Here is a 26,673-nt window from a genome sequence, read left to right on the forward strand (position 1 = left end):
TTTGTGATAAGTGAAATACAAGAACAACATTTGGAATAAGAGTATAGAAATATCGGAACTCATGCAGAAAATATCTTCAGTTTTTTTTTGACAGAATATGCTATAACCCTGCCAACATTTTTTGAATTTGGGGGCGCTTCTGAGAATCCCCACTACGTCGAAAACAGTCGTATACGATATCCAAAACTCCTCGGAAAAGCGCCGTCACTATTGAGAAGTTGTACCACGCCAAGTTACTACAAAAAAGAATCGCATGAGTGCAATTATAAGGTGCCATTCTGGATACATTTAGAAGGACGCCAATAAGAGCCCCTTGAAACAATCAGACAAAGTGCATTTTAAGATAGTTGTAAAAGAATCATTGTGGTCAAGTAAAACACGATTGTTTAGATGTTTATTAATTTTATTAAACATTTATAAATTCTCATAAATATAACATTTATACGACTATCACATCACATTTAACATATTTTTATACATTAATAAAATATTGATGTTGAGTTACAAGTTGCAAGTTACATGTTGTAGCGTCTATCAGCCAGTGCTTTTATTCTCAATGGAGGCAGCGTGTCTGGAAAAATATTTGAAAAACTATCACTTTATTCCATTTGGAAAGTCAAAAATTGTTCAAAAATATACCTTTCACAATTTTAAGCGAAATAACTATGTTTTCAGCACTTCATTATCATTTTTATTTAAATAAATTATAAGAAGCTAGTTGTGCTTGGTGTTTCACAAAATATCACAAATTTTTACAAATTATATTCCTAGAAGAAAGGATTTTTTTGTATGCATACTAGAGATGTGCGCGTGACCAATAACCGTCGATTGTTTGTTGGTTCGCTGGTGGACCATCCCTGCCAACATTTTTTTGAATTTGGGGCTCTTCTGAGAATCCCCACTACGTCGAAAACAGTCGTATACGATATCCAAAACTCCTCAAAAAACGCCGTCACTATTGAGAAGTTGTTAGTACAAGTTACTACAAAAAAGTATCGCATGAGTGCAATTATTAGGTGCCCTTCTGGATACATTTAGAAGGACGCCAATAAGAGCCCCTTCAAACAATCAGATAAAGTATATTGTCAGATAGTTGTAAAAGTATCATTGTGGTCAAGAAAACAAAATGTTTATTAATTTTATTAAACATTTATAAATTCTCATAAATATAAAATTTATAAGACTATCACATTTAACACATTTTTATGCATTAATAAAATATTAATGTTTAGTTACAAGTTGCAAGTTACTTGTTGTAGCGTCTATCAGCCAGTGCTTTTATTCCCAATAGAGGCAGCGTTTCTGGAAAAATATTTGAAAAACTATCACTTTATTCCATTTGGAAAGTCAAAAATTGTTCACCAATATACCTTTCACAATTTTAAGCGAAATAACTATGTTTTCAGCTCTTTATTATCGTTTTTATTTAAATTAATTATAATAAGGTAGTTGTGCTTGGTGTTTCATAAAATATAAAATAGCTCTTGTAACAATAGTGATGGCAAAATACTTTCATGCGAATAGTGATGGCGAAATACTATCACAGTTGGCGATTGTTGCAGTGTCACTTACGAGGGTATATTTTAATTTTGCTAATGGTTCCTTCGTGAGTTACGACCACTGCTCGGTCGAAAAAAAAAAAAAAAAAAAAAAAAAATATATATATATATATATATATATATATATATATATATATATATATATATATATATATATATATATATATATATATATATATATATATATATATCGACCGATAAATCATAAATTAACTTTGGCGAAGTTTCCTTAAAATTCCTTCCGATTTAAATGTTTCCCATATTTTTTTACTAACATTGTGCTCCACCCTAGTGCTTTGCCGCCTTAAATTTTGAGTCTATAGATTTTTTTAGAAGTCTATCAAATTCTGCCCAGATCGAGTGATATTTAAATGTATGTATTTGGGACAAACCTTTATATATAGCCCCCAACACATTTGACGGATGTGATATGGTATCGAAAATTTACATGTATAAAGTGGTGCAGGGTATAATATAGTCGGCCCTGCCCGACTTTAGACTTTCCTTACTTTTTTCTTATACAATAACAAGTGTTGATTTTGAATAAAACACAAACTATTTAGGTAATTATTGTAATTTTATTTTATTACGATATATTGGTATTACTCAATTATGTATGGAACAAAATATCGGCCAAATGGGCGCCGCGTCCTCGGCGCCACACCTTCATCCGATGGTCCAAATTTTCGATGACGCTGAGGCATAATGGAGGTTCTTCGAAAATTGATCATCCACTGTTGCCATTTCTTGGAACCATTTAACACGTTGTTGGATTGTGTATCTCTCCATGTTTCAAATTGAGTAAGTCTGAAATAGAGAAATATCAAATAAAATTCGGAAAAAAACTTGGCGTTTAGGTGTGGTTCACATTCAACATCGGCCCTTACAATTTAACCACCCTTTATATTTGAATTATTATTTTTTGTTTTAACTCGAAAACCATCATACGCTTTAGCTATCCATCTTTTCGTTCGCGATCTTTCATCGTATTGAAACAATTTGGTTTTAGCATACCCAGGCGTTCTCTTTATAACCAAGTTTATAGGCACTTGAAAGAGGATTACCTTTACATCCTTTTCTACTTTCCCTTCTGCCCAAATTGGATTTTTTTGTCATTTGCCTTATAAATAAGGAATTTCAAATCCACTTTTAGTAGATTTCGAGCCTAATGTGAATGGGTCCTTATTAATAAAACCCTTTTTCAAACAATGAACAAATATTGTGGCTAATAAGTGTGCACGGGTTTTTTCAATCTCCTTATGTTATCGATTTAAAATATATTTACATTATTGGTGTTTTTTTGTACGTGTATATATATTTCCATATTGTTTTTCATTTAGTTACATTATTACATACAGTCTCTCTTACAAGTAATACACATTTATTTATATATTTGATAAGATGCATAAGAGTAAAATGCTTAAATGCATTTTTTATAATAAAAAAATTAGCTAAATTTAAATGCTTTAAGAAGATATAATTTGCTAATGCCTAAACGAAGATATTTGGAAATTATTTAGAGGAACAAAATATTGGAAATGCATTTAATACAATAAGGACGTTACTTTCAAACGATGACTAACGTGTATTTATTTGTTACCATAGCGTGGACAACAATCAAGAAAATAAAACAAATAAACAAATCGACAAGATGATAGGGGTATACATATGTATTTATATATTCCACAATTTACCATTTGCACAATATTCCTTTCATATTAAGCAGGATACCATGTGCGAATTTTATCAACAATCGAGACGATTTCAAATTTGCAACATAGTACCTAACTTTAGGCAAGAAACACACTCAACGCAACACAACATTAACAGAATACACGAATGAAAACAAACATAAAAAACTCACATTTAAAGCAATACATTATTTAAAGAATGTTTCGTTAAAAGCTCTATAAAAATAAAATATAGAATGCAATATTTGGGATTACAATGATACGTCATCATTTTACAGCGTAGCCATTGGGGTTATTGCTTTGCCAGCGCCAAGTATCAGCACACATTTCATCAACGCCTCGTGAAGCTTTCCAGCCCAAAGATTTTTCAGCTTTTGCAGCATCAGCAAAACATGTCGCCACATCACCGGAGCGGCGATCAACCAATTTATATTTTATTTCACGACCTGAAGCCTTTTGGAACGCATTAACCATTTCTAAAACTGAATAACCAACACCGGTTCCCAGATTAAAGGCAAAGAATCCAGTCTCTGCTATATTGCGCAATTTGTCTAAAGCTTTAACATGACCCTCGGCCAAGTCGACTATGTGTATGTAATCGCGTACACCAGTGCCGTCTTTGGTAGGAAAATCAGAACCATATACTTGAAGGTAGTCACGTCTACCCACAGCTACTTGTGCAATATATGGCATCAAATTATTTGGCTCACCATTGGGATCCTCTCCAATGCGACCGCTCGGATGTGCTCCAACAGGATTGAAATATCGCAACGAAACCACAGCCCAGCGCTAGAATTGAAAATTATCAATAGTCAGTGGTGTTAAAGAAATCCTATTAAATATTGTGTGTGGTCACCTTGTCGGATTTGCATAAATCCTTTAAAATTTCCTCTGTGAAATATTTGGTTTTACCATAGGGGCTTGTACAATTACCTACGGGATGTTCTTCTGTAACAGGCAAAAATTGTGGCTCCCCGTATACGGTCGCACTGGAACTGTACACAAATTTGAAAACGTTGTTATCAGCCATTGCCTCGAGCAGAACATTTGTTCCTGTCATATTGTTGTGATAATATTGCAATGGAATACGACAGGATTCGCCAACAGCTTTAAGGGCGGCAAAATGTGCAACCATATCAATTTTATGCTGAAAATAAATAAATAAAATAGCAAGAACGTTATAATACGTATAAATTATGTTGTGTGTCATGTAATTTATTAAAAAGTAGCAGGGCCTGGTCCGCATGGTTGGCCCCAAATTTTTCTTTTATTTCGAACTGCTTCTCGAAGAAAATCAAAATTAATGTTTTAGGTTATTTATTAGATGTGTGACATGAAATTTTCGTGACACGCGCGAACAACGTGAGTCGTGAATCAGATTTAAATTATATCTCGTAAATGGGACAAATCAAAAATGTGACGTGGGGGAATGAAAAACACAGTCTGTTTGTGAGTAAAATTTCTTCGAAAACACGTTTAACAAAAAATTCAAGTTCACGTTCACGAAAAATCACATTCATGCTTATTTTTGAAGTTTTTGATATTGACGTCATGAAGAATGATTCCTGTTTTGTTGAGATTTATGACAATAGGAACATTGCTATCAATGGCTTGATATATTTTTTGTCTTCATTCTATTTTTCGTCATTTTTTCCTCTACTGACATTAATGATAAATGTGACTTTTTGACGTCCCTGTTGGAAGGTGAGATATGTTGGTGATGAATGGATGAATAATAAAGATGTTCTATCTTATCAGTCATTAAGGGATTTGTCATATTCTGCATACCAATCGAATAGGCATTCGGAAAGGTGGAAGACTTATTGTAAATACAGGAATAAGGCGAAATCTGTCATTCGGAAGGAAAAGAGAAGGTATTACATGAAGCGTTTTAACGGCCATGGTTCTGAGGGTCTTTGGAGAGTTCTTAGGGGTTCTGGTGTGTTAGGGAGAGTTGATTTTGCATATGATCATGATCTAGACGAGATGAATGATTACTTTGTGGGTAATGTGCCTTATTCGGGGGATACTGTTGACTTTGATCGTCTTGCTTTCCATGATGATGGGTTCTCATTTAATTGCGTCGGAATGGATGAACTATACGCTGTTTTGCAGAGGATTAAGTCAAGATCTGTTGGAGTAGATGGAATTTCTATTCAATTTCTATGTGCAATCTTTCCATGCATCTCAGATGTTGTCTTAAACCTAATTAACTCTATTTTGACAACATCGATTTATCCGACCGCATGGAAAATAGCTAGGGTTGTTCCAATTCCTAAGGGTAATACTGTATGTGGACCTGGAGACTTGAGGCCCATCTCGATACTTCCCACATTGTCTAAGTTATGTGAGTACTTCATTAAAGACCAAATTCTCCTTCGGTTTTGTCAGCGAATTGGTGGAAATCAACATGGATTTCGTAAAGGACATAGTACTACATCTTTGCTTTTGCATCTGACGGACTCTATTCGGGATAATTTCAATTCTGGTAGAATAAGTGCTCTCATCTCACTCGATTTTACCACGGCATTTAATTCCATTTGTTTCAATACCTTGGATCAGGAAACTTTGCAATAATTTTGAAATTTCTAGAAGTGCTTGCTCCCTCATTTATTCCTATTTGTGTGGACGTTCACAATTTGTAGATATGAACAGGAGGACTTCCCATACTCGTTCGTTATTTTCTGGCGTTCCCCAAGGTTAGGTCCTTGGTCCAATTCTATTTCTTTTTTATATGGATGATTTACTGGAGTGTCTGAGAGGTACTAGTTGTTCGGCCTTTCTTTATGCCGATGACGTGTTGCTTCTTTTTAGTGCTGGTCGTGAGTTCCCAGATGTTTTGGAGAATAACGTGGACTTTTGTTTGCGTCGAGTTGAGCAATGGACGGTAGCAAACTCGTTTATTTACTAGTTCTTCCAAATTTCAGTTTGCTGTAGAGGTATTCAGGTGTCTTGGTATATATTATTTTGTGCATTAACAGAAGGGAATTGTTATTCAGATAATCTTCAAACCCAATACCATACAGATTTTTATGATAATCTGAACAACTTTCAAATCTTCTTAGACCGTAAAAGTATCTAAGTATTGCTTTATATGCGACGTTCAGGCGATGTTTGCTTCTAGCATCGCATTTAGAAAATAATTCGCTTCCGTACAATAGTACTGGCATCAGATAAAATTTAGCTAATAGGCTTCGAATATGCAAAGTAGGCTTCGAATATGCGTCTTATATAAAGTTCTAAGCATCCCAAATACTTTACCAGTGGCTGCTACCACCTGGTCATTCTATGTCAGGCTTTTATTGAAAATGATTCCCAAATTTTTAGCCTTTGATACCTGTACAATAATTTGGCTTCCGATTTTTATTTGATGTTCTCTCAAATCAATATCGCTTGTTCGCCCGTCAGTACAATAAAATTGGATTTTTAGGGTTTATATATATATTTGATTTGCATCTGCCCAAGTCTTTGTTAAGCTTATCCACTCCATCTTTCAGATTTGATTTTTTGCAGTTCAAAGAAATTTGTACATCATCGGCATAAATGTGAAATTGCGAGTGTTCAAGTGTATTTGGGAGCCACCGTGGTGCAATGGTTAGCATGTCGGCCTTGCATACACACGGTCGTGGGTTCGATTCCTGCTTCGACCGAACACCAAAAATTATTATCACACCTCAGTAATGCTGGTGACTGAGGGTTTCAAAGCTTATCTAAGTGGTTTCACTGCAATGTGGAACGACGTTCGGACTGGGCTATAAAAAGGAGGCCCCTTGTCATTGAGCTGAAGATGGAATCGGGCAGCACTCAGTGATAAGAGAGAAGTTCACCAATGTGGTATCACAATGAACTGAATAGTCTAAGTGAGCCTGAAACATCGGGCTGCCACCTAACCTAAGTGTATTTGGCAGATCATTTATGAACATACAGAAAAGAAGTGGCCCTAGAACGGAGCCTTGTGGAACGCCTCGGTTAATTGGCAATGCGTTCGATAATTTATTGTCAATTAAAACCTTTTGGACCCTATGCTTAAGATAATTTGAAATTAAATGTACATCCGTGGGAGAAAAGTAAACAGATTTATGTTTTTTGCAATGTTTGTCATGATTTACGCAATCAAAAGCCTTTGAATGGTCTAAATTTACCAGTTATACCAATGATCCCTCGTCAATAATAGATCTAATATTTTCCGCCACTTCGACCAAGGCTGTCACGTAACTATGTTTAGGTCGGAAACCAGATTGACGTGCATTCAACAGTTTATTTTGATCAAGATACTCAAAGATTTGTTTATGTATGAGATGTTCAAAAGCTTTTGACAAAAATGGCAATATTGCAATAGGCCTGTAATCATTATTTGTTTAGGGATCGGTAATAACAGGTTGGCTGATAAGTCCCCGGTCTAACAAAGAAAAACACATTTTTGTTTTGTCAAAATTCGTTTTTATTATTCAACATAGTTCCCTTCAATTTTTTGATACCATTTTGGTAGTACTCCTTCGGTTTTGCCTCAAAATGGGCCCCAGTTTCGGCGATCTCCTCTTTATTGCAGCCAAATTTTTTCCCTGCGAGTGTCCTTTTGAGGTCTGAGAACAAGAAAAAGTCGCTGGGGCCAGATCTGGAGAATACGGTGGGTGGGGAAGCAATTCGAAGCCCAATTCATGAGTTTTTACCATCGTTCTCAAAGATTTGTGGCACGGTGAGTTGTCTTGGCGGAACAACACTTTTTTCTTCTTCATATGGCGCCGTTTTGCCGCAATTTCGACCTTCAAACGCTCCAATAACGCCATATAATAGTCACTGCTGATGGTTTTTCCCTTCTCAAGATAATCGATAAAAATTATTCCATGCGCATCCCAAAAACAGAGGCCATTACTTTGCCAGCGGACTTTTGAGCCTTTCCACGCTTCGGAGACGGTTCACCGGTCGCTGTCCACTCAGCCAACTGTCGATTGGACTCAGGAGTGTAGTTATGGAGCCATGTTTCATTCATTGTCACATATCGACGGAAAAACTCTGGTGTATTACGAGTTGACAGCTGCAAACACCGCTCAGAATCATCAACACGTTGTTGTTTTTGGTCAAATGTGAGCTCGCGCGGCACCCATTTTGCACAGAGCTTCCACATATCCAAATATTGATTAATGATATGACCAACACGTTCCTTTGATATCTTTGAGGCCTCTGCTATCTCGATCAAATTCATTTTACGGTCATTCAAAATCATTTTGTGGATTTTTTGATGTTTTCGTCGGTAAACACCTCTTTCAGGCGTCCACTGCGTTCACCATCCTCCATGCTCATTTCAACACGCTTGAATTTTGCATACCAATAAATTATTGTTGATTTCCCTGGGGCAGCTAAATCAGGAGCTAAACCAGGAGAACAAGGTGGGTGGTCAAGCAACTCGTACTTTAATTCGTCGATTTTAGCCATTGTTAAAACACTATTGTGCGCTGGTGCGTTGTCTTGATGAAAAATTATTTTTTTGTGTTGTAATCCAGGAGGTTTTTCTCGAATTCGTACATTTAAATGATCCAAAAGGTTGCAATAGTACTCTGAATTTATTTTTTTACCCTTTTGCAGATAGTCAATCAATAAAATACCTTTGAAGTCCCAAAAAACCGTTGTCATAACCTTACCAGCCGATTGAATTGTTTTTACCTTCTTTGGGGCACTTCCTCGAGCTTCAGTCCATTGTTTGGATTGTTCTTTTGTCTCTGGAGTATAGTGGTGGATCCATGTCTCATCAACAGTTATGAAACGAGGCTTAAAATCCATTTTATTTCGCTTAAAACGATCCAAACAAGCTTGAGAAATGTTCATTCTTATGCTTTTTTGATCGACTGTTAACAAATGCGGCACCCATCTTCCAGAAAGCATTTTCATCTGTAGTTCTTCATGCAAAATTAAATGGACTCGATCATTTGAGATGCCCACGATATTAGCAATTTCACGCACTTTTATTCGTCGATCATTTAATACCATATCTTTTAATGACAGCACGCATTTTTATTTTTTTTTGTAAAAAAATTGCGGATGCGTCTTTTTTGAACACGTGTTTCTATATGAAGGAGTTGCCAGATCGAAACAAAATTTAACATGTGTTCATAGCAGAGATGGAAGTTTCTGTTTATACCGCGCTTTTTGTGCTAGTCTAAGAAGTTTCCGAACTGCCCTCGTAATGAACCTAATAGACCACATTATATTCGATATCTACTAAAGGTGGATTTTAGCTCGCTTTTTTATAAGGCAAATGGCAGTTGAAATCTAGTTAAAGTCAATTTTGAAAGTGTAATGGGAATGAGGTACAATAAAGCATTTATTTAAAAAATAATGTGGTAATGTCATTAATTTAAAACACAAATGTTGGGAAATATGCGCGAAGAATATTCCTTAACTTTTTTAGTTTTTTTAGTTTTATTTAATTATTTGAATAATTATACATAATTATACCATCATTTATTCTATTTTATTAAGTCATTAACAGCCAAATGCATTACATGTTGAGAATAACAATTCGAAAATTACCAAGAAGTATTTATTATTGTCATTACAAGTTAGTCATTATAAATCACCGCAATGCAATGTAATGTGTAATGACAGCTTTACTCCTGGTAATGCAAATTGTAATGAGATGTGGTTACCTAGTTTTCGCTGGGTAATACTTAGTTTTATATTTCTATCATTATATATAAGTTAGATTTTGGGCTATGTTTACCATGTAATAGATTTATAGGCCTTGTAGGCTTACGTGTTACTACCCTATAAACACAGGATGAGCGTTTTTCAAATGCAACAACTTTTCAGTTTGAGGGCAAATATAATTTTCAACATAAATTCAACTTGACTTGAAACAGCTCATCTTCAATACATCTTCAAATCGTTTGCGAATTACTTCCAATTTGACAAAATATTGACGAAATCTTTGAAAAGGTGTTGAAGATAATATGAGAAAATTTTGACAAAATACTACCCTAAAGTGCAACCATGTGGTTTTCAATACTTATTTGTGCAACGAAGTTCGTGGTCAATTGGAAGAAATACAAAAATTGGAAAATTTTAGACATATAACTGAATTTACTCCAAATAGTTTATAATAATAGGTAAGCGAAAACAAACAAGTATATACGGCCGTAAGTTCGGCGAGGCCGAATCTTATGTACCCTCCACCATGGATTGCGTAGAAACTTCTACGAAAGACTGTCATCCACAATCGAATTACTTGGGTTGTGGTATCTTAAAACTTCTTAACATCGTTTTCAAAATTGCGTGGTATATACTAGACAAAAATGTATGTATAGGTATCGATATGGACTTTTGCACGGTACGTAGGGAGCCAGAATTGAAATATGGGGGTCGCTTATATGGGGGCTATATACAATTATGAACTTCATATGGACCAATTTTTGTGTGATTGGGGATCGATTTATCTAAGGACTATATATAACTATAGACCGATATGGACCTAGTTAGGCATGGTTGTTAACGGCCATATTCTAGCACAATGTACCAAATTTCAACCGACTCGGATGAAATTTGCTCCTCCAAGAGGCTCCAAAACCAAATCTTGGGATCGGTTTATATGGGGGCTATATATGATTATGGACTGATATGGACCACCTTTGACATAGTTGTTAAATATCATATACTACCACCACGTATCAAATTTCAACCAGATCGGAAGCTTCTCCAAAAGGCACCGGAGGTCAAATCTGGGGATCGATTTATATGGGAGCTATATATAATTATGGACTGATATGAAACAATTCATGCATGGTTGTTGGATACCATATAATACTAACATCACGTACCAAATTTCAACTGAATCAGATGAATTTTGGTCTTCCAAGAGGCTCCGGAGTTCAAATCTGGTGATCCATTAGAGACCAAATACTAACACCTAGTACCAAATTTCAGCCGGATCGGATAAAATTTGCTTCTCTTAGAGGCTCCGCAAGCCAAATCGGGGTATCGGTTTATATGGGGGCTATATATAATTATGGAACGATGTGGACCAATTTTTGCATGGTTGTTAGAGACCAAATACTAACACAATGTACCAAATTTCAGCCGGATCGGATGAAATTTGCTTCTCTTAGAGGATCCGCAAGCCAAATTTGGGGGTCCGTTTATATGGGGGCTATACGTAAAAGTGGACCGATATGACCCATTGCAATACCAACCGAACTACATCAATAATAACTACTTGTGCAAGTCGATAGCTTGTTTCGTTCGGAAGTTCGCGTGATTTCAACAGACGGGCGGACATGCTCAGATCGACTCAGAATTTCACCACGACCCACAATATATACTTTATGGGGTCTTAGAGCAATATTTCGATGTGTTACAAACGGAATGACAAAGTTAATTGTTATTTTCAGTGGAATAACGTAGACGTGTATTTTTGCGGAGAAAAATCTTTATTTCTTTTCAATATATATTTTAGAATGAGAAAAAATTTTAATTTTCCTTTTGACAGGAAAAAACTAATATTTAAAAGTTACTATATAAAATTCATAAAGTTAAAAAATACCAAGTAAAGGGTGATTTGTTAAGAGCTTGATAACTTTTTTTTTAAAAAAAACGCATAAAATTTGCAAAATCTCATCGGTTCTTTATTTGAAACGTTAGATTGGTCCATGACATTTACTTTTTGAAGATAATTTCATTTAAATGTTGACCGCGGCTGCGTCTTAGGTGGTCCATTCGGAAAGTCCAATTTTGGGCAACTTTTTCGAGCATTTCGGCCGGAATAGCCCGAATTTCTTCGGAAATGTTGTCTTCCAAAGCTGGAATAGTTGCTGGCTTATTTCTGTAGACTTTAGACTTGACGTAGCCCCACAAAAAATAGTCTAAAGGCGTCAAATCGCATGATCTTGGTGGCCAACTTACCGGTCCATTTCTTGAGATGAATTGTTCTCCGAAGTTTTCCCTCAAAATGGCCATAGAATCGCGAGCTGTGTGGCATGTAGCGCCATCTTGTTGAAACCACATGTCAACCAAGTTCAGTTCTTCCATTTTTGGCAACAAAAAGTTTGTTAGCATCGAACGATAGCGATCGCCATTCACCGTAACGTTGCGTCCAACAGCATCTTTGAAAAAATACGGTCCAATGATTCCACCAGCGTACAAACCACACCAAACAGTGCATTTTTCGGGATGCATGGGCAGTTCTTGAACGGCTTCTGGTTGCTCTTCACTCCAAATGCGGCAATTTTGCTTATTTACGTAGCCATTCAACCAGAAATGAGCCTCATCGCTGAACAAAATTTGTCGATAAAAAAGCGGATTTTCTGCCAACTTTTCTAGGGCCCATTCACTGAAAATTCGACGTTGTGGCTCGTTAGTAAGTCTATTCATGATGAAATGTCAAAGCATACTGAGCATCTTTCTCTTTGACACCATGTCTGAAATCCCACGTGATCTGTCAAATACTAATGCATGAAAATCCTAACCTCAAAAGAATCACCCTTTAATAAGCAAATTTTAGAATTTACAAGTAACAACATTAATATACCCCCCATCCTATGGTGGAGGGTATAAAAATGAAATAAAACTTTAAGGAAGTCACTAAATGTATATGTCTTTGCAGAAAACTACAATTATAGATTCTACGTTATTGAAAACATTAAAAAGCTGACCTATGAAAAAATGTTAGAAATTAACTGGAACTGCTTGAAATAGTTTATAATAATTGGTAAGTCAATATGAAAAATTAAAATAAAAAAAACACTTTAGAGAAGTCACTAAATATAAATCTCTTTGCAGAAAAATTGATGACACATTCTTGCAAACATTAAGAAGCTGATCAATGAAAAATGAGTGGCTTATCGACAAGAAAAAGTTTTCAGAAACATTTCAAAGAACAATTTTAAAATCAACAACTTCTGGATGAAAATGTGCATCACATCGTCAGTTTAATTTATATATGATTATTTTCCTATTATCAGTTTAAAATGTATATTTTATCAATTCCTTCTGCAGGAAATCTATTCTAACACGCGGTCCAGCACGTTCCTTATTTCAAATTGTCCGCATATTAATAAATTTTTATGCTGTTTTATATGCAGGAAGGAAATCGAATTATCAATGTAAAAGTGTTTACAAATAATGTTTAAGATATTTAAAGCTTTGTTGTTTTGTTCATATTTGTTGATATGTTTAATAAGATTATTATTTTTCAATTGGTATTGTAGTGTACTATGTAGTGCCGTGTATTATTATATATTTTATTTTGACGACAATAAATAAATTATACAAAATTCATAGAATTTTGGCTTTGACTTTCAATTTGAAGTGGGGATATCATTTATACAAATTTTGGTTGAAAAGTATTTGCAACGATGTTAATTTTTAATTTGACTCGCATCGAAAATTGTTTGAGTAGCGATGCATTTCAGTTTGAGGATAACGCTTGAGAAATTATTGCTAATGTGTTGAATTTTACTGTTCAGGGTAATTTCTGTTTTTTGTTGAGAACGTGATTTTCTCAACAATTTGTCATCTTGAATATTACACTAATTCTTTGAAAAAATGTTTGAAAAATTGTTGAAATTTAGCATTTTTCAAACGTTTGTGTTTATTGGGTAATTAATGAATAAATAAATAAATAAATTATATGAAAGACGATATTCTCATCCAATGTTCTTGAACGGTTAGACAGAAATTGAATACTCCACCAAGAAATTAATCAAAACAGTTTTCCTGAAAATCGAAAATCTAATGTTACAAATTCCGTAATTTTATAACTTCGGAATCCATACCATTTGAAACGATTGTCTTTACAACGGCGTGTGTTCCACCAAATTCACTTGAAATTGTTTATATTATATTTACGGCCTCAATTGTCTATATTTATGTAATCGGAATACAGTCCATACGCTGAATGTGATGATAATTTAAGCATGTAATTAAAATACGTGGATTAATTAGATGTAGAAGATCCGGTGTTGACAATATTCTTAATTGGTTTCTTATAGATTTGTTAGTCTTAGCTTAGTATGTATAGAAACGTTACATATTCAGGGTATAAATTGTGATTTTTCGGTTCCAAACATTAATAAAGGGAAGATAATTTCAATTCATATTCGGGACTGCGTGTAAGAAAGTCCCGGACTGCTATAGTAAAATATTTGTTTGTTTTCTTTTAGCAAAATTTGTTTTATTTTTTTTTCTCTATTCTCTTCAAGGGTGATAGCGACCCTCAATCTATTGTATGATGATAAATAATTAAGTATGAATAATACGCTTTTGAGCTTGCTATGTTATAGAGGGCCTGTAAATTGTAGCTACGAATAATCATGTTATGAAACGAATATACATATCTGAAATCAAATAATTTGCAAGACTATTTGGAAAAATGTACTCAGATTTTTTTTTTTTTTGAATTGTAGAATATTATTTTGCTTGTAAAATTATGGAAAACTCTATTGCGCAAGATAAGAATAAAAAGCAACGTATGCAACTCGACGTTTTGTTTTCATTTCTGGTGTACGTGCACATAAATAGTAGAATACCAGATAAGATTTTTTTTCATTTATCATACAAATATAAATGAAACTAGAGCAAAGAAAACAGAATTTGTTATCAATACATAAAAATTTACTTAAAAATAGTGTCTAAATACATATCCAATATAGAAGTAAATAAAGAAATAATAAAAAAAGAATATTTCCACATAGTTTAGACATTTTCAATTGAATCAATCTTATTTTTCGTATGAACTTACAAGTCTTCATAAAACGAAATTTTCTTCTCATTAATTTTTCTACAATACGCATTCTACATAACGCATTCGTCATGTACTATTGAAATGTCAAACAATAAAATCGATTTGTTGGCGAAATAAGTGCTGTGTCCACTATTGCGTTATTTACTTATAAAGGGTGATTTGTTAAGAGCTTGATAACTTTTTAAAAAAAAAAAACGCATAAAATTTGCAAAATCTCATCGGTTCTTTATTTGAAACGTTAGATTGGTCCATGACATTTACTTTTTGAAGATAATTTCATTTAAATGTTGACCGCGGCTGCGTCTTAGGTGGTCCATTCGGAAAGTCCAATTTTGGGCAACTTTTTCGAGCATTTCGGCCGGAATAGCCCGAATTTCTTCGGAAATGTTGTTGTCAAAGCTGGAATAGTTGCTGGCTTATTTCTGTAGACTTTAGACTTGACGTAGCCCCACAAAAAATAGTCTAAAGGCGTCAAATCGCATGATCTTGGTGGCCAACCTACCGGTCCATTTCTTGAGATGAATTGTTCTCCGAAGTTTTCTCTCAAAATGGCCATAGAATCGCGAGCTGTGTGGCATGTAGCGCCATCTTGTTGAAACCACATGTCAACCAAGTTCAGTTCTTCCATTTTTGGCAACAAAAAGTTTGTTAGCATCGAACGATAGCGATCGCCATTCACCGTAACGTTGCGTCCAACAGCATCTTTGAAAAAATACGGTCCAATGATTCCACCAGCGTACAAACCACACCAAACAGTGCATTTTTCGGGATGCATGGGCAGTTCTTGAACGGCTTCTGGTTGCTCTTCACTCCAAATGCGGCAATTTTGCTTATTTACGTAGCCATTCAACCAGAAATGAGCCTCATCGCTGAACAAAATTTGTCGATAAAAAAGCGGATTTTCTGCCAACTTTTCTAGGGCCCATTCACTGAAAATTCGACGTTGTGGCAGATCGTAAGTCTATTCATGATGAAATGTCAAAGCATACTGAGCATCTTTCTCTTTGACACCATATCTGAAATCCCACGTGATCTGTCAAATACTAATGCATGAAAATCCTAACCTCAAAAGAATCACCCTTTACTTGTTTTTAGCTCCAGATGCAGATATAAATACACTAGAGTTAAATCCATGAACGTACTTCAGTCAAAATCCAACACGATGTATATTTTTAAAAGAGGGCGTATGATTAAGTCAAAAATGTTTTTCTTATATTTTTATTAAACATTGTTATAAATTTTTACATAGTTCTTCATTTCTATTTATTTATTTGGTCGAACTTCGGTGTTGAAGAATTTTCAATGCATCCCATTATCGTAGTATCAGATGGTTCATATTTTTTTCACGAACTGTCTAAATATGGAAAGGAATAATAAAATTGGATTGGAGAGGTCGATTTTCCAATGTTTCGACCTCTTTATCTTACATCAATCACTTGTCTACGAACAGATCCGGCGTCCACATTCACGTACCTTTTAACATCGGGGACTATATCCCCATTTGGAAAAATGTCAGAAGTTTGTTAAATGTCTAATTGTATCAATTAAATTTTTAATTGATTTCTTTTTCACTTGTTATTGTTGGTTTCTTCTTTTCATTACTGTTTTAACCAACGGAGAAATAATACATATGGTTTTCAAATTGATTAAGGCAAACTCTTTTGACTGCAAGATCCTTTTCTCGAGAGGTTCGAGTGTAATTCACAGAGGGTTTACTGAATTCATGGAATATATTCTAATAATTAGTTGATAGTTCCGGCTAAGGGGTTTCCTTAATCAATTGATATTGATTTTCCTTTGTTGGCCAAGCTTTTAGAGTAGAAATATGATTCGAGAGTGATATGCAAAACTCCGGGAAGTTCATAAGAATTACTTTTATAAATCATAACTGTGGAGACCCGTCACAGAGCAAATGCAAGATAACAAAGAGAGCGGTGAAGAAACAGCTGATCGATTGTGATAGTTAGTTCTGATGTATGTGTGACAGCATAGAGACGGTCTTATAAATAAAGGAATTATAAAAGGATATATAAAAGTATTTATTTCATTTATTGAATAAGAAACTGGTTAGTACATTGGCGACGAGGATGCGATTCCTAACGGGGAGGACTCTATACATGGAGTTACTTAAATTTTTCGAAGAAAATAAATTGGGTGATGAAATTTACGATTTATCTGTGTGTGTGTTTTGTTTTTTTTTTTTACCAGCGTAGGTGAAGACGGCAAGAGTGTGCAAGAAGCTAAGGTGTGCTAGTTAAAGCGGAACACCTGAAATTGTGTGATCATTTAATTGATCGAAACATTAAATTCTGTGAATAAATACATTCAAGTGAGTTGTAGAACACAATTAATTGTGCGAATCAAATCGCAAGTTGGGCGGACATTCAATTGTGACTGGCTGTCCATTTAATTGGTGCAAATCAATAGCGCGATCTGTAAGTTATGGAAAAGACATTCAATTGTCATATAGTATACCAAAGTTGAATTTTATTATAGGTCACCAGCTGCTCATTAGATTGTGCATCAATATGACCGAGATTAGACCATTTCTCTGTGAAAACATAGAAAAGTCGTTACTGCGAACAGAATGGGAAAGATGGTTTCGCTCGCTCACTCTATATCTTCAATCGGAAGATATTGTGGATGTAGTGAATAAAAGGAATAAATTGCTACATTTGGGTGGTCCTCAGCTGCAAGAAGTTGTGTATAACCTTCCAGGGGCCATTGAGGAATACGATGCCGAAAAGAGAAACGACGTGTTTATGACGCTAGTTGGAAAATTGAACGAGTATTTTTCTCCAAGGAGAAATTCAACATTCGAAAGGCATCTGTTTCGGAACTTAATTCCAATGGATGGAGAAGATTTTAATAAATTCTTGTTACGCCTTAGGCACCAGAGCTCGAAGTGTGATTTTGGGTCGACAGTCCAGAAGATTAAGGATATTAGCATCAAGGACAAAATAATAGACACTTGGGCACCAATCGAATTAAAGAAGAAGTTATTGGAGAAAGAACAGAGTTTGGAGGATGTTATAGCGGCTTGTCAAATTCATGAGCAAATAGGCAAACAGTCCCAAACCATGACGTCAAAAGGCGAATGTGAAACAATAAATCGAGTTTCTTCTAAACTGGAGTGGCCAAAACGTACTATAGATGAATGTGGAAGATGCGGTAATAAAGGACATATAGGGAACGACCTCAACTGTCCCGCCAGGAATTTGAAATGTAACAAGCCACCGTGGTGCAATGGTTAGCATGCCCGCCTTGCATACACAAGGTCGTGTGTTCGATTCCTGCTACGACCGAACACCAAAAAGTTTTTCGGCGGTGGATTATCCCACCTCAGTAATGCTGGTGACATTTCTGAGGGTTTCAAAGCTTCTCTAAGTGGTTTCACTGGAATGTGGAACGCCGTTCGGACTCGGCTATAAAAAGGAGGTCCCTTGTCATTGAGCTTAACATGGAATCGGGCAGCACTCAGTGATAAGAGAGAAGTTCACCACTGTGGTATCACAATGGACTGAATAGTCTAAGTGAGTCTGATACATCGGGCAGCACTCAGTGATAAGAGAGAAGTTCACCACTGTGGTATCACAATGGACTGAATAGTCTAAGTGAGTCTGATACATCGGGCTGCCACATAACCTAACCTAACCTAACAAGTGTTGGTTACTAGGCCATTTTGCCAGGAAATGTAAAACCAAAGATATCAAACGTAAAGTTGAGATATACGATCAACCCTCTTCGAAACAGCGAAGATACACTACATCAAGAGTGAGATGTATTGAACAAAATGAATGCAAAGAGGAAGATGGTCGAAAGTATGATTGCTTTAAGATTGATGATAGTTCGTCAATGGATGAGGTTATTGAATGTCGGGTTGGCGGATGTAAATTATCAATGATTATTGATTCTGGATCGCGATTTAATCTTCTCAGTCAGGAAGACTGGCAAAAGTTGCAAGATTATGAGGCAGTTTTGTTAAATGTTCGCAGAGAATCCGTTAACCAATTTAAAGCGTATGCGGTAGACCAATTACTGGAAGTCGTCTCGGTTTTTGAGGCACCAACTTCAGTAAAGAATAATTCGGAAATTAATAATACATTTTATGTAATAAAGAACGGCAACCAGTCTCTGCTAGGGCGTGATACTGCGATTCAGCTGAAGGTGTTAAAGTTGGGTTTAGATACAAACAGAACGGAAAGTGAGAGTGACCCCCCTTTTCCCAAAATGAAAAATGTAAGTATTAAACTAGCTATAGATCGCAACGTGAGCCCAATACAGCAGCCCTTACAGCGTATACCTGTTGCATTACAAGAAAAGATAGAACACAAACTGCAAGAAGCATTGAAACGAGATATCATCGAAGCGGTGTCAGGCCCGAGCCCATGGATATCTCCCATAGTTCCGGTGTTGAAGGGCGACGGTGACATTCGGTTGTGCGTCGACATGCGGAGGGCGAACAAAGCAGTACTTCGTGAAAACTATCCTTTACCTACATTCGAAGTCTTCATGACAAAATTGAGAGGGGCAAAATTATTTTCGAGACTAGATCTCAAGTGGGCATATCACCAGCTGGAACTGAGTCTAGCCGTGATATAACAACATGCATAACGCATAAGGGCCTGTTTCGCTACAAAAGACTGATGTTTGGAATCAGCTCAGCTCCGGAAATCTTTCAAAGAATAATGGAAGAACTGCTGTCACCTTGTAAAAATGCATTAAACTACATTGTCGACATCATAATATTTGGTAATAACGAAAAAGAACACGACGAGGCAGTAAAACAGGTGTTGGATATTTTCAAAACAAATAATTTATGCCTTAACAATGATAAGTGTATGTGGCGCGTAAAGAGACTAAAATTCTTGGGTCATGTTCTCTCGGACGTTGGTATAGCTCCGGATCCTGATAAAATCGAGACTAATCTGGATTTTAGAGCACCACGAACGACAGACGAGGTGCGGAGTTTTCTTGGTTTGGTTAGTTACGTCGGGAAGTTCATCCCAGACATGGCCCATTTGACTCAGCCATTAAGATCTCTTCTAAGATCAAACTGTCAATTCATATGGAATCAAGAGCAGCAGCAAGCATTTGACAATTTAACGAATCGCTAGCAACAATTCCTAATCTTTCTTATTTTGTACCACAGAATCGAACAAGAGTCATAGCGGATGCCAGTCCAGTTGCGTTGGGGGCTGTTCTCCTGCAATTTGATTCTGGTGGGGATCCACATATTATATCTTTTGCTAAAAGTCTTTCAGACGTCGAGAAAAGGTATTCCCAAACGGAAAAAGAAAGTTTGGCATTGGTTTGGGCCGTCGAAAGATTTTATTATTATTTAATTGGGTTGGAGTTTGAATTGGTAACGGATAATAAACCTTTGGAGGTAATTTTTAAGCCAGCCTCAAGACCACCAGCGAGGATTGAAAGATGGCTCTTGAGACTTCAGTCTTTTCGATTTAAGATAATTTATAAGGCTGGAAAGCAAAACATAGCCGATTCTATATCGAGACTGTGCAAGTTGGAGCAGTCCAGATCATACGACGAAATAGGGGAGCATAGCGTGTTACATATAATGGCTAACTCAGTCCCAAAAGCTATGAGCATATGTGAAGTAAGTGAAGAAAGCTTAAAGGAGAAGGAGATCCAAGATGCTTTAGACTATATTAGAAATGATTCCTGACCATCAGATTCATCAAATTGCTACTACCCTTTCCGTTACGAGCTATCTGGAGTCGGCAATATAATGTTACGAGGTAATCGTTTAATAATACCAAAAGCTCTTCGTAAGAAACTGTTAGAATTGGCTCACGAAGGATACCTCGGTGAATCAGCTATGAAGAGGAGAGTACGATCGAAAGTATGGTGGCCGCTGGTAGATAGAGAAGTTGAGGCGTATGTAAAGAACTGTTGGGATTGTTTATTGGTGTCCCAACCGAATAATCCTACACCAATGAAGCGGCACAACTTGGTCCGTTACCGAATAACGATTATATTTTCGTTTTAATTGATTATTACTCCCGTTATCAGGAGGTAAGATTTATTAAAAAGATTACTTCTCTAGCAATTGTAAACATCATGCGTGAAATGTTCTGTCGGCTGGGAATTCCCAAGTCATTGAGAGCGGATAATGGTAGACAATATGTAAGCGCAGAGTTTAAAGATTTTTGTAAAAGCAATGGAGTAACTCTGATAACTACCCCTCCATACTGGCCACAGGCCAATGGAGAGGTGGAAAATATGAATCGCTCGCTCGTAAAATGTCTCAAAATCAGAATTTTATCATGATGTATAATGTAACACCTCACGGAACTACTGGTGCACCTCCCACGGAATTGATGTTTAACCGTGTGATCCGAGATAAAATTCCCGGAATTCAAGACATTACCGACGATATGATAGATTCTGGAGCAAGAGACATGGACATGATAAATAAGCAAAAAGGAAAAGAGAGAAGCGATAAGAAGAGAAAGGCGAAGGAATCTGAGATTGTGCCAGGGGACAAAGTGTTGGTACGTAATGTCATATTCCCAAATAAACTGACCCCAACATTTGACAAAACTGAATACGAGGTACAAGACAGAGACGGGAATGAGGTTACCATTGCGGGTTCTGGAAAGACTTTTCTGCGTAACATTAGCCACGTTAAAAAGATCCCTGTAAGTGAATCAAAGGAACAAAGAAATCTGACATCGTCTTTTTCAGGAACATTCCCGGACGCAACGCCACCACAATCAAATCCTGGACTACGCCTGCGGCTACAAAACAAAGGAGGGATGTGGAGACCCGTCACAGAGCAAACGCAAGATAACAAAGAGAGCGGTGAAGAAACAGCTGATCGATTGTGATAGTTAGTTCTGATGTATGTGTGACAGCATAGAGACGGTCTTATAAATAAAGGAATTATAAAAGGATATATAAAAGTTTTTATTTCATTTATTGAATAAGAAACAGGTTTGTACAATAACCATTGGTAGATATAATATACATTTTTTAATAAAGTAATACAAACTGTACTAGAAATGAGCGCAATTCACGTTCGTTTATGGAATCAATGTCTTTGGAAAAATTAATGATTCCAGCCAACATAAAAAACTCGACTTGAGTAGAATTAAAAAAATTATAATAAAGTAATATAAACTGTACTAGAAATGAGCGTTTATGGAATCAATGTCTTTGAAAAAAATAATGAATCAATGTCTTTGAAAAAATTAATGCCAACATAAAAAACTCGACTTGAGTAGAATTTCAAAAAAAAAAACAAAGGTCAACAAGCCAAAATTTGGAACATACGAACAACTCAATTTTATTTATTTATTTTATTTATTTTTACAAAAAGTCCTACAAAGTCGACTTTTGTATGAAGGCCATCAGCACCACACTAGCGTATCAGCGGTCTATATCAGTGTGATAGCAAACCGAACAGAATTTTTTCAATTAAACTCCTTATTCATAAGAACATTTGGTAAACAGTTTTTTTATATATCAAAAATAGGCTAGAGTCTACTACCTAAATATTACGAGTTAAGTACAGTCCGTCCATGGTCATACCAGAGGACCAGGGCTGCCAATTTTGCCGATTTATCGGCATTTTGACGATTTTTTACTCAAAAAATAGCAAATGCCGATTTTCCGATTTTTGCCCCAAAAATGACGATACTAGCTCTGTTCAAAAATTTGCACTAGAAGCGGTTCGTTTACACAATTAGATCCAGCAAAAGAGAGAATTCATTTGACAATAGTCAGATAGAGAAGGAGCTATACCTCATTTTACATCTACAGTATTAGTATCACGGTTGCCACTCGTGGCAAAAATAATTCACCAAAATTTTAAGAAAATTTTATTGAAAATCTATCAAATTACAAAAATATCTTGAAGTTGTTCATGAAATGGTTAGTATATACCAAAATTACATGGAATTTATAGAAAATTTTTTTAAAATTATATTTCTACAGAAAAGGTTGTCAAAATTTTATTTCTATAGAAAATTGTGCCAAAATGTTATTTCTAAGAAAATTTTGCCAAAATTTTATTTCTATAGAAAATTTTATCAAATCTTTATAGAAAATTTTGTCAAAATTATATTTCTATAGAAAATTTTGTCAAAATTGTATTTCTATAAAAAATTTGTCAACATTTTATTTCTATAGAGAATTTTGTCAAAATTTTATTTCTATAGAAAACTTTCTCAAGCCTATCTGTAGAAAATTTTTGCACATTTTGTCAAAATTTTATTCCTATAGAAACTTTTTTCAAAATTTTATTTCTACAGAAAATTTTGTCAAAATTTTATTTCCAATAGAAAATAATTAATCAAGCTTGATTAATTATTTTCTATTGGATAAAAGAAAGATCGAATAAAATCAAAATTTCTAATTAAAATGTTATTTCTATAGAAAATTTTGTCAAATTTTATAGAAAATTTTATCAAAATTGTATTTCTATAGAAAATTTTGTCAAAATTGTATTTCTATAAAAAATTTTGTCAACATTTTATTTCTATAAAGAATTGTTCAAAATTTTATTTCTATAGAAAACTTTCTCAAGCCTATCTGTATAAAATTTTTGAACATTTTTATTTCTTTAGAATATTCTTGCAAAAAATTATTTCTGTGGAACATTTTTCGCAATTATTTTCTATAGTAAATTTTTGCAAAAATGTATTTCTATGCGCATTTTTTTATTTCTAAGACAATTTTGCAAATTTTTTTTTGCAAATTTTGGAAAATCGGGCAACACATATGTAAATATTAAAGATCATTATTTTTATTTTTAAATAAAAAACTTACTGAAGTAAAACTATATATTAAGAAAAATATTTTTTATATATTTTTTTTTTATACAAGACTGAATTCATTATGATTTTGTTGTTGAAATGCATAGTTGTGTTAATTTTCTGTTCTTTATATGAAATAAATATTTTTGTTTTTAACCAAAAATTTAGTTTGGTTTTAATATTATTAACATTGCAGTTTTTTGACGATTTTTAAAATGGAAGTGACGATTATGACGATTTTTTCGGATAAAATGACGATTATTCTTGAAATTTTATTTGCAGCCCTGCAGAGGACCTTATGTTAAAAAGGGATTTCGTCTATTTCTTAGCTTAATAATGGGCTCATTTTTGGAACCTATGTAAACCGACTAAGGCCATCGAATCACAATGTTAGAAATATTTGTACAATTGTTATTCTTTTTGTAAACAATTTAATATGGGTTCGTATAAAAACTATAAAATATGGTGGGTGGTAGATCAATCGTCGATTAAGCGAAAATTATATCGAAGAATACAACGAAATGCAAATTACGTGACGTTGACAACTTCAAGCAACTGAGTGTTAAACCCGATAAACAAAACAAATATTTAGCAAAAATGGTCAACGAACCACAAACAATAAATCAATATGAAATTATTATTTGTGTAGAACATATTTATATATATATATATTTTTTTCCAAAGCTTAATATACTCCATACATACCTCTTGAAAAACAGCACGAACTTGTTCGCGATCTGTGATATCGACTCGGTAGAAATGAACCTTTTTTCCTGTTATCTCTTGAACACGGTTCAAGGCTTCGGGTAATTTGGCTGTTCCAGAGCTGTAGGCATTGCATAGATTGTCTACACAAACAACATTGTATCCAGCATTGAGCATCTCCAAAACGGTGTGTGAGCCAATATAACCAGCTCCTCCGGTTACCAGAACAGTCGGTGGAGCCATTATGAGATATTAATATAACGCACTGGAACAAAGTAGGAAAGCGAAAGTTGTTGAAAGTTTGATACGATTGAATGGATTATTTCTCAAAAAGTATTTTCAACAATTGACGTCAGCAAATTCTAAAGGTGTATTCTTCACTTTCAGTGCTGATATATTGTGTGCGATAAAATATCGGAGTTTTGTTTGTTTAAATGTTTCTCCTCTTGGTTATGTGGGCAATTACCGACTTCATCATATAAATTTGATTCATAGAATATTCTGTGTAAACAAACACGTTGTCAGTCCAGTAGAAGCAGACAATATTGAAGATGAGATTTTATTACTCTCCTACCCACCACCCGTCAAACAACAATATCTTCCAAAAAGTTATACACGATCTTAAAATACCAACCAGATGAGTGGTAGAATATGAGGAAGAGCTAACTGCCTGCTTGTCGGATGTAGTCAATTTAATACAAAAACACAAACGATTTGAATTTTTACCGAGTTATTATGGTTAAAAGGTATGGCCTCTGTTAATAATACATAATTTTGTTTTTATTGAAAGTTTACATTTATATAAATCAACGCCCTTCTTGCATTTATTTAGCACCATAAATCGCTGCTAGCACAATCACACGTTACTCACAAGTTCATTAACAATTTCACTTGTTTTTTCTTAACTTTCTTAGAATACTATCGCACACACACCGTGAATACTCACAGAAACAAACCACCCGAAAATACGACCGCTATCCAGAGCAGCTTCTTAAAGAATGCTCCGCAACTATATCTCTCTCACTGTTCGCTCAAAACAAAAAAATCCAGCAATAATTTGTTTACATGAATATAATCTACAACGCCACATATATATTTACTGATAACTTGAAGTACGTTTGTTAATGGACCGATATAAAGGTTTTTTATTTATTAAAACTTAAATACTTGACATAAATTCACCAATATAACAAAAACAACCATTGATAATGAAACCAAAGGTGCCACATTATTTGAATAAATGGGATATCAATTCCAATGACATTTAAACCAGTGGGACGTTTAGACGCACAACATAATATAGTGACATGGCTACGTCTGCAAAGAGTAGTTAACAACCCTGTCGATGTCAATTTCTCATATCCGAAATGAATGCCTTCGTTCGACTAGGGCATCCAATATGCTGAATTTATAATGAAAACTATAAATTTATCCGGACGATAGTGCTCGTGTCAAACATATCCCAGATATTGGCCACACTATAAGTTATGTTTGAAGACATAATCGATACTGCAGCTTGTTAATGGGATCAATAACACACTTATCGATATTTTACTTAAGCGCCATCCAGATTATAAGTTTATCCGGACGGAATGTCAGCGTTTGGAAAGAATCTTACAGTCTTGCCGAACGCAAAGAATTGTGGAGGGTAAGTGAAATATCGATAAATGTGTTATCGATCCCATTAACAAGTCTGGACGGCGCATTACCTCCGCCATTTCTTAGCATTCGCCCACACTGTAAGGTTATTTATAAAAACAGACATATAATGCGCCGTCCAGACTATAAGTTTATCCAACCGTCAATGCTAGTGTCGTACATATCCAATATATTGACCACAATATAAGTTAAGTCCGAAGGCATAATCGATACTGCTGCATGTTTATGGGATCGATCACACATTTACCGATTGGCAACACAGTAAGATTCTTTACAAACCCAGACATTCCGTCCGGAAAAACTTATACTGTGGACGACGCATAATGCGCTTTACATATTATCAGTTATTCCGGACGGAATGTCGGTGTTTGTAAAGAGTCTTATGCGCTTTACAGACTATCAGTTATTCCGGACGACAGTGTTCGTGTCGAACATATCCCATATATTGTGCACATTATAAGTTAAGTCCGAAGGCATAATCGATACAGCTGCATGTTTATGGGATCGAGAACACATTTACCGATTATTTAGTCATCGCCGACAAGTCG

General features: G+C 35.1%; 1 protein-coding gene and 1 long non-coding RNA gene across 3 annotated transcripts; one reads left to right on the forward strand and one right to left on the reverse strand.

The window, feature by feature from the left end:
• Positions 1-3,202: 3,202 nt before the first annotated feature.
• On the reverse strand, positions 3,203-25,661 carry Gale (UDP-galactose 4'-epimerase). Of its 2 annotated transcripts, none has more exons than XM_075303603.1 (4): positions 25,413-25,661; positions 24,467-24,731; positions 4,107-4,397; positions 3,203-4,039 (listed from the first exon to the last, which is right to left on the reverse strand). In XM_075303603.1, the coding sequence occupies exons 2-4, from the start codon at positions 24,707-24,709 to the stop codon at positions 3,518-3,520; spliced, it is 1,056 nt and encodes a 351-aa protein (XP_075159718.1). In that variant the 5' UTR covers positions 24,710-24,731; positions 25,413-25,661; the 3' UTR covers positions 3,203-3,517. The 2 variants fall into 2 exon arrangements, with proteins under 2 accessions (XP_075159718.1, XP_075159719.1); XM_075303604.1 differs by lacking the exon at positions 25,413-25,661 and adding an exon at positions 25,101-25,229.
• On the forward strand, positions 24,730-25,707 carry LOC142232897 (uncharacterized). Its single transcript, XR_012721243.1, has 2 exons — positions 24,730-25,212; positions 25,381-25,707. It is a non-coding gene; the product is annotated as an uncharacterized LOC142232897 (long non-coding RNA).
• The last annotated feature ends 966 nt before the right edge of the window (positions 25,708-26,673 follow it).

The sequence above is a fragment of the Haematobia irritans genome, chromosome 4 (assembly GCF_050003625.1).
Source record: "Haematobia irritans isolate KBUSLIRL chromosome 4, ASM5000362v1, whole genome shotgun sequence".
NCBI lineage: Eukaryota > Metazoa > Arthropoda > Insecta > Diptera > Muscidae > Haematobia > Haematobia irritans.

Bases quoted from the DNA above. Each gene is read 5' to 3' on its own strand.
- Gale (XM_075303603.1), bottom strand. From the start codon at position 24,709: ATGGCTCCACCGACTGTTCTGGTAACCGGAGGAGCTGGTTATATTGGC. The intron at 4,398-24,466 runs GTATGTATGGAG...ATTTATTTTCAG, and splicing joins TTCGTGCTGTTTTTCAAGAG to CATAAAATTGATATGGTTGC. The intron at 4,040-4,106 runs GTGACCACACAC...TTTCAATTCTAG, and splicing joins ATTTATGCAAATCCGACAAG to CGCTGGGCTGTGGTTTCGTT.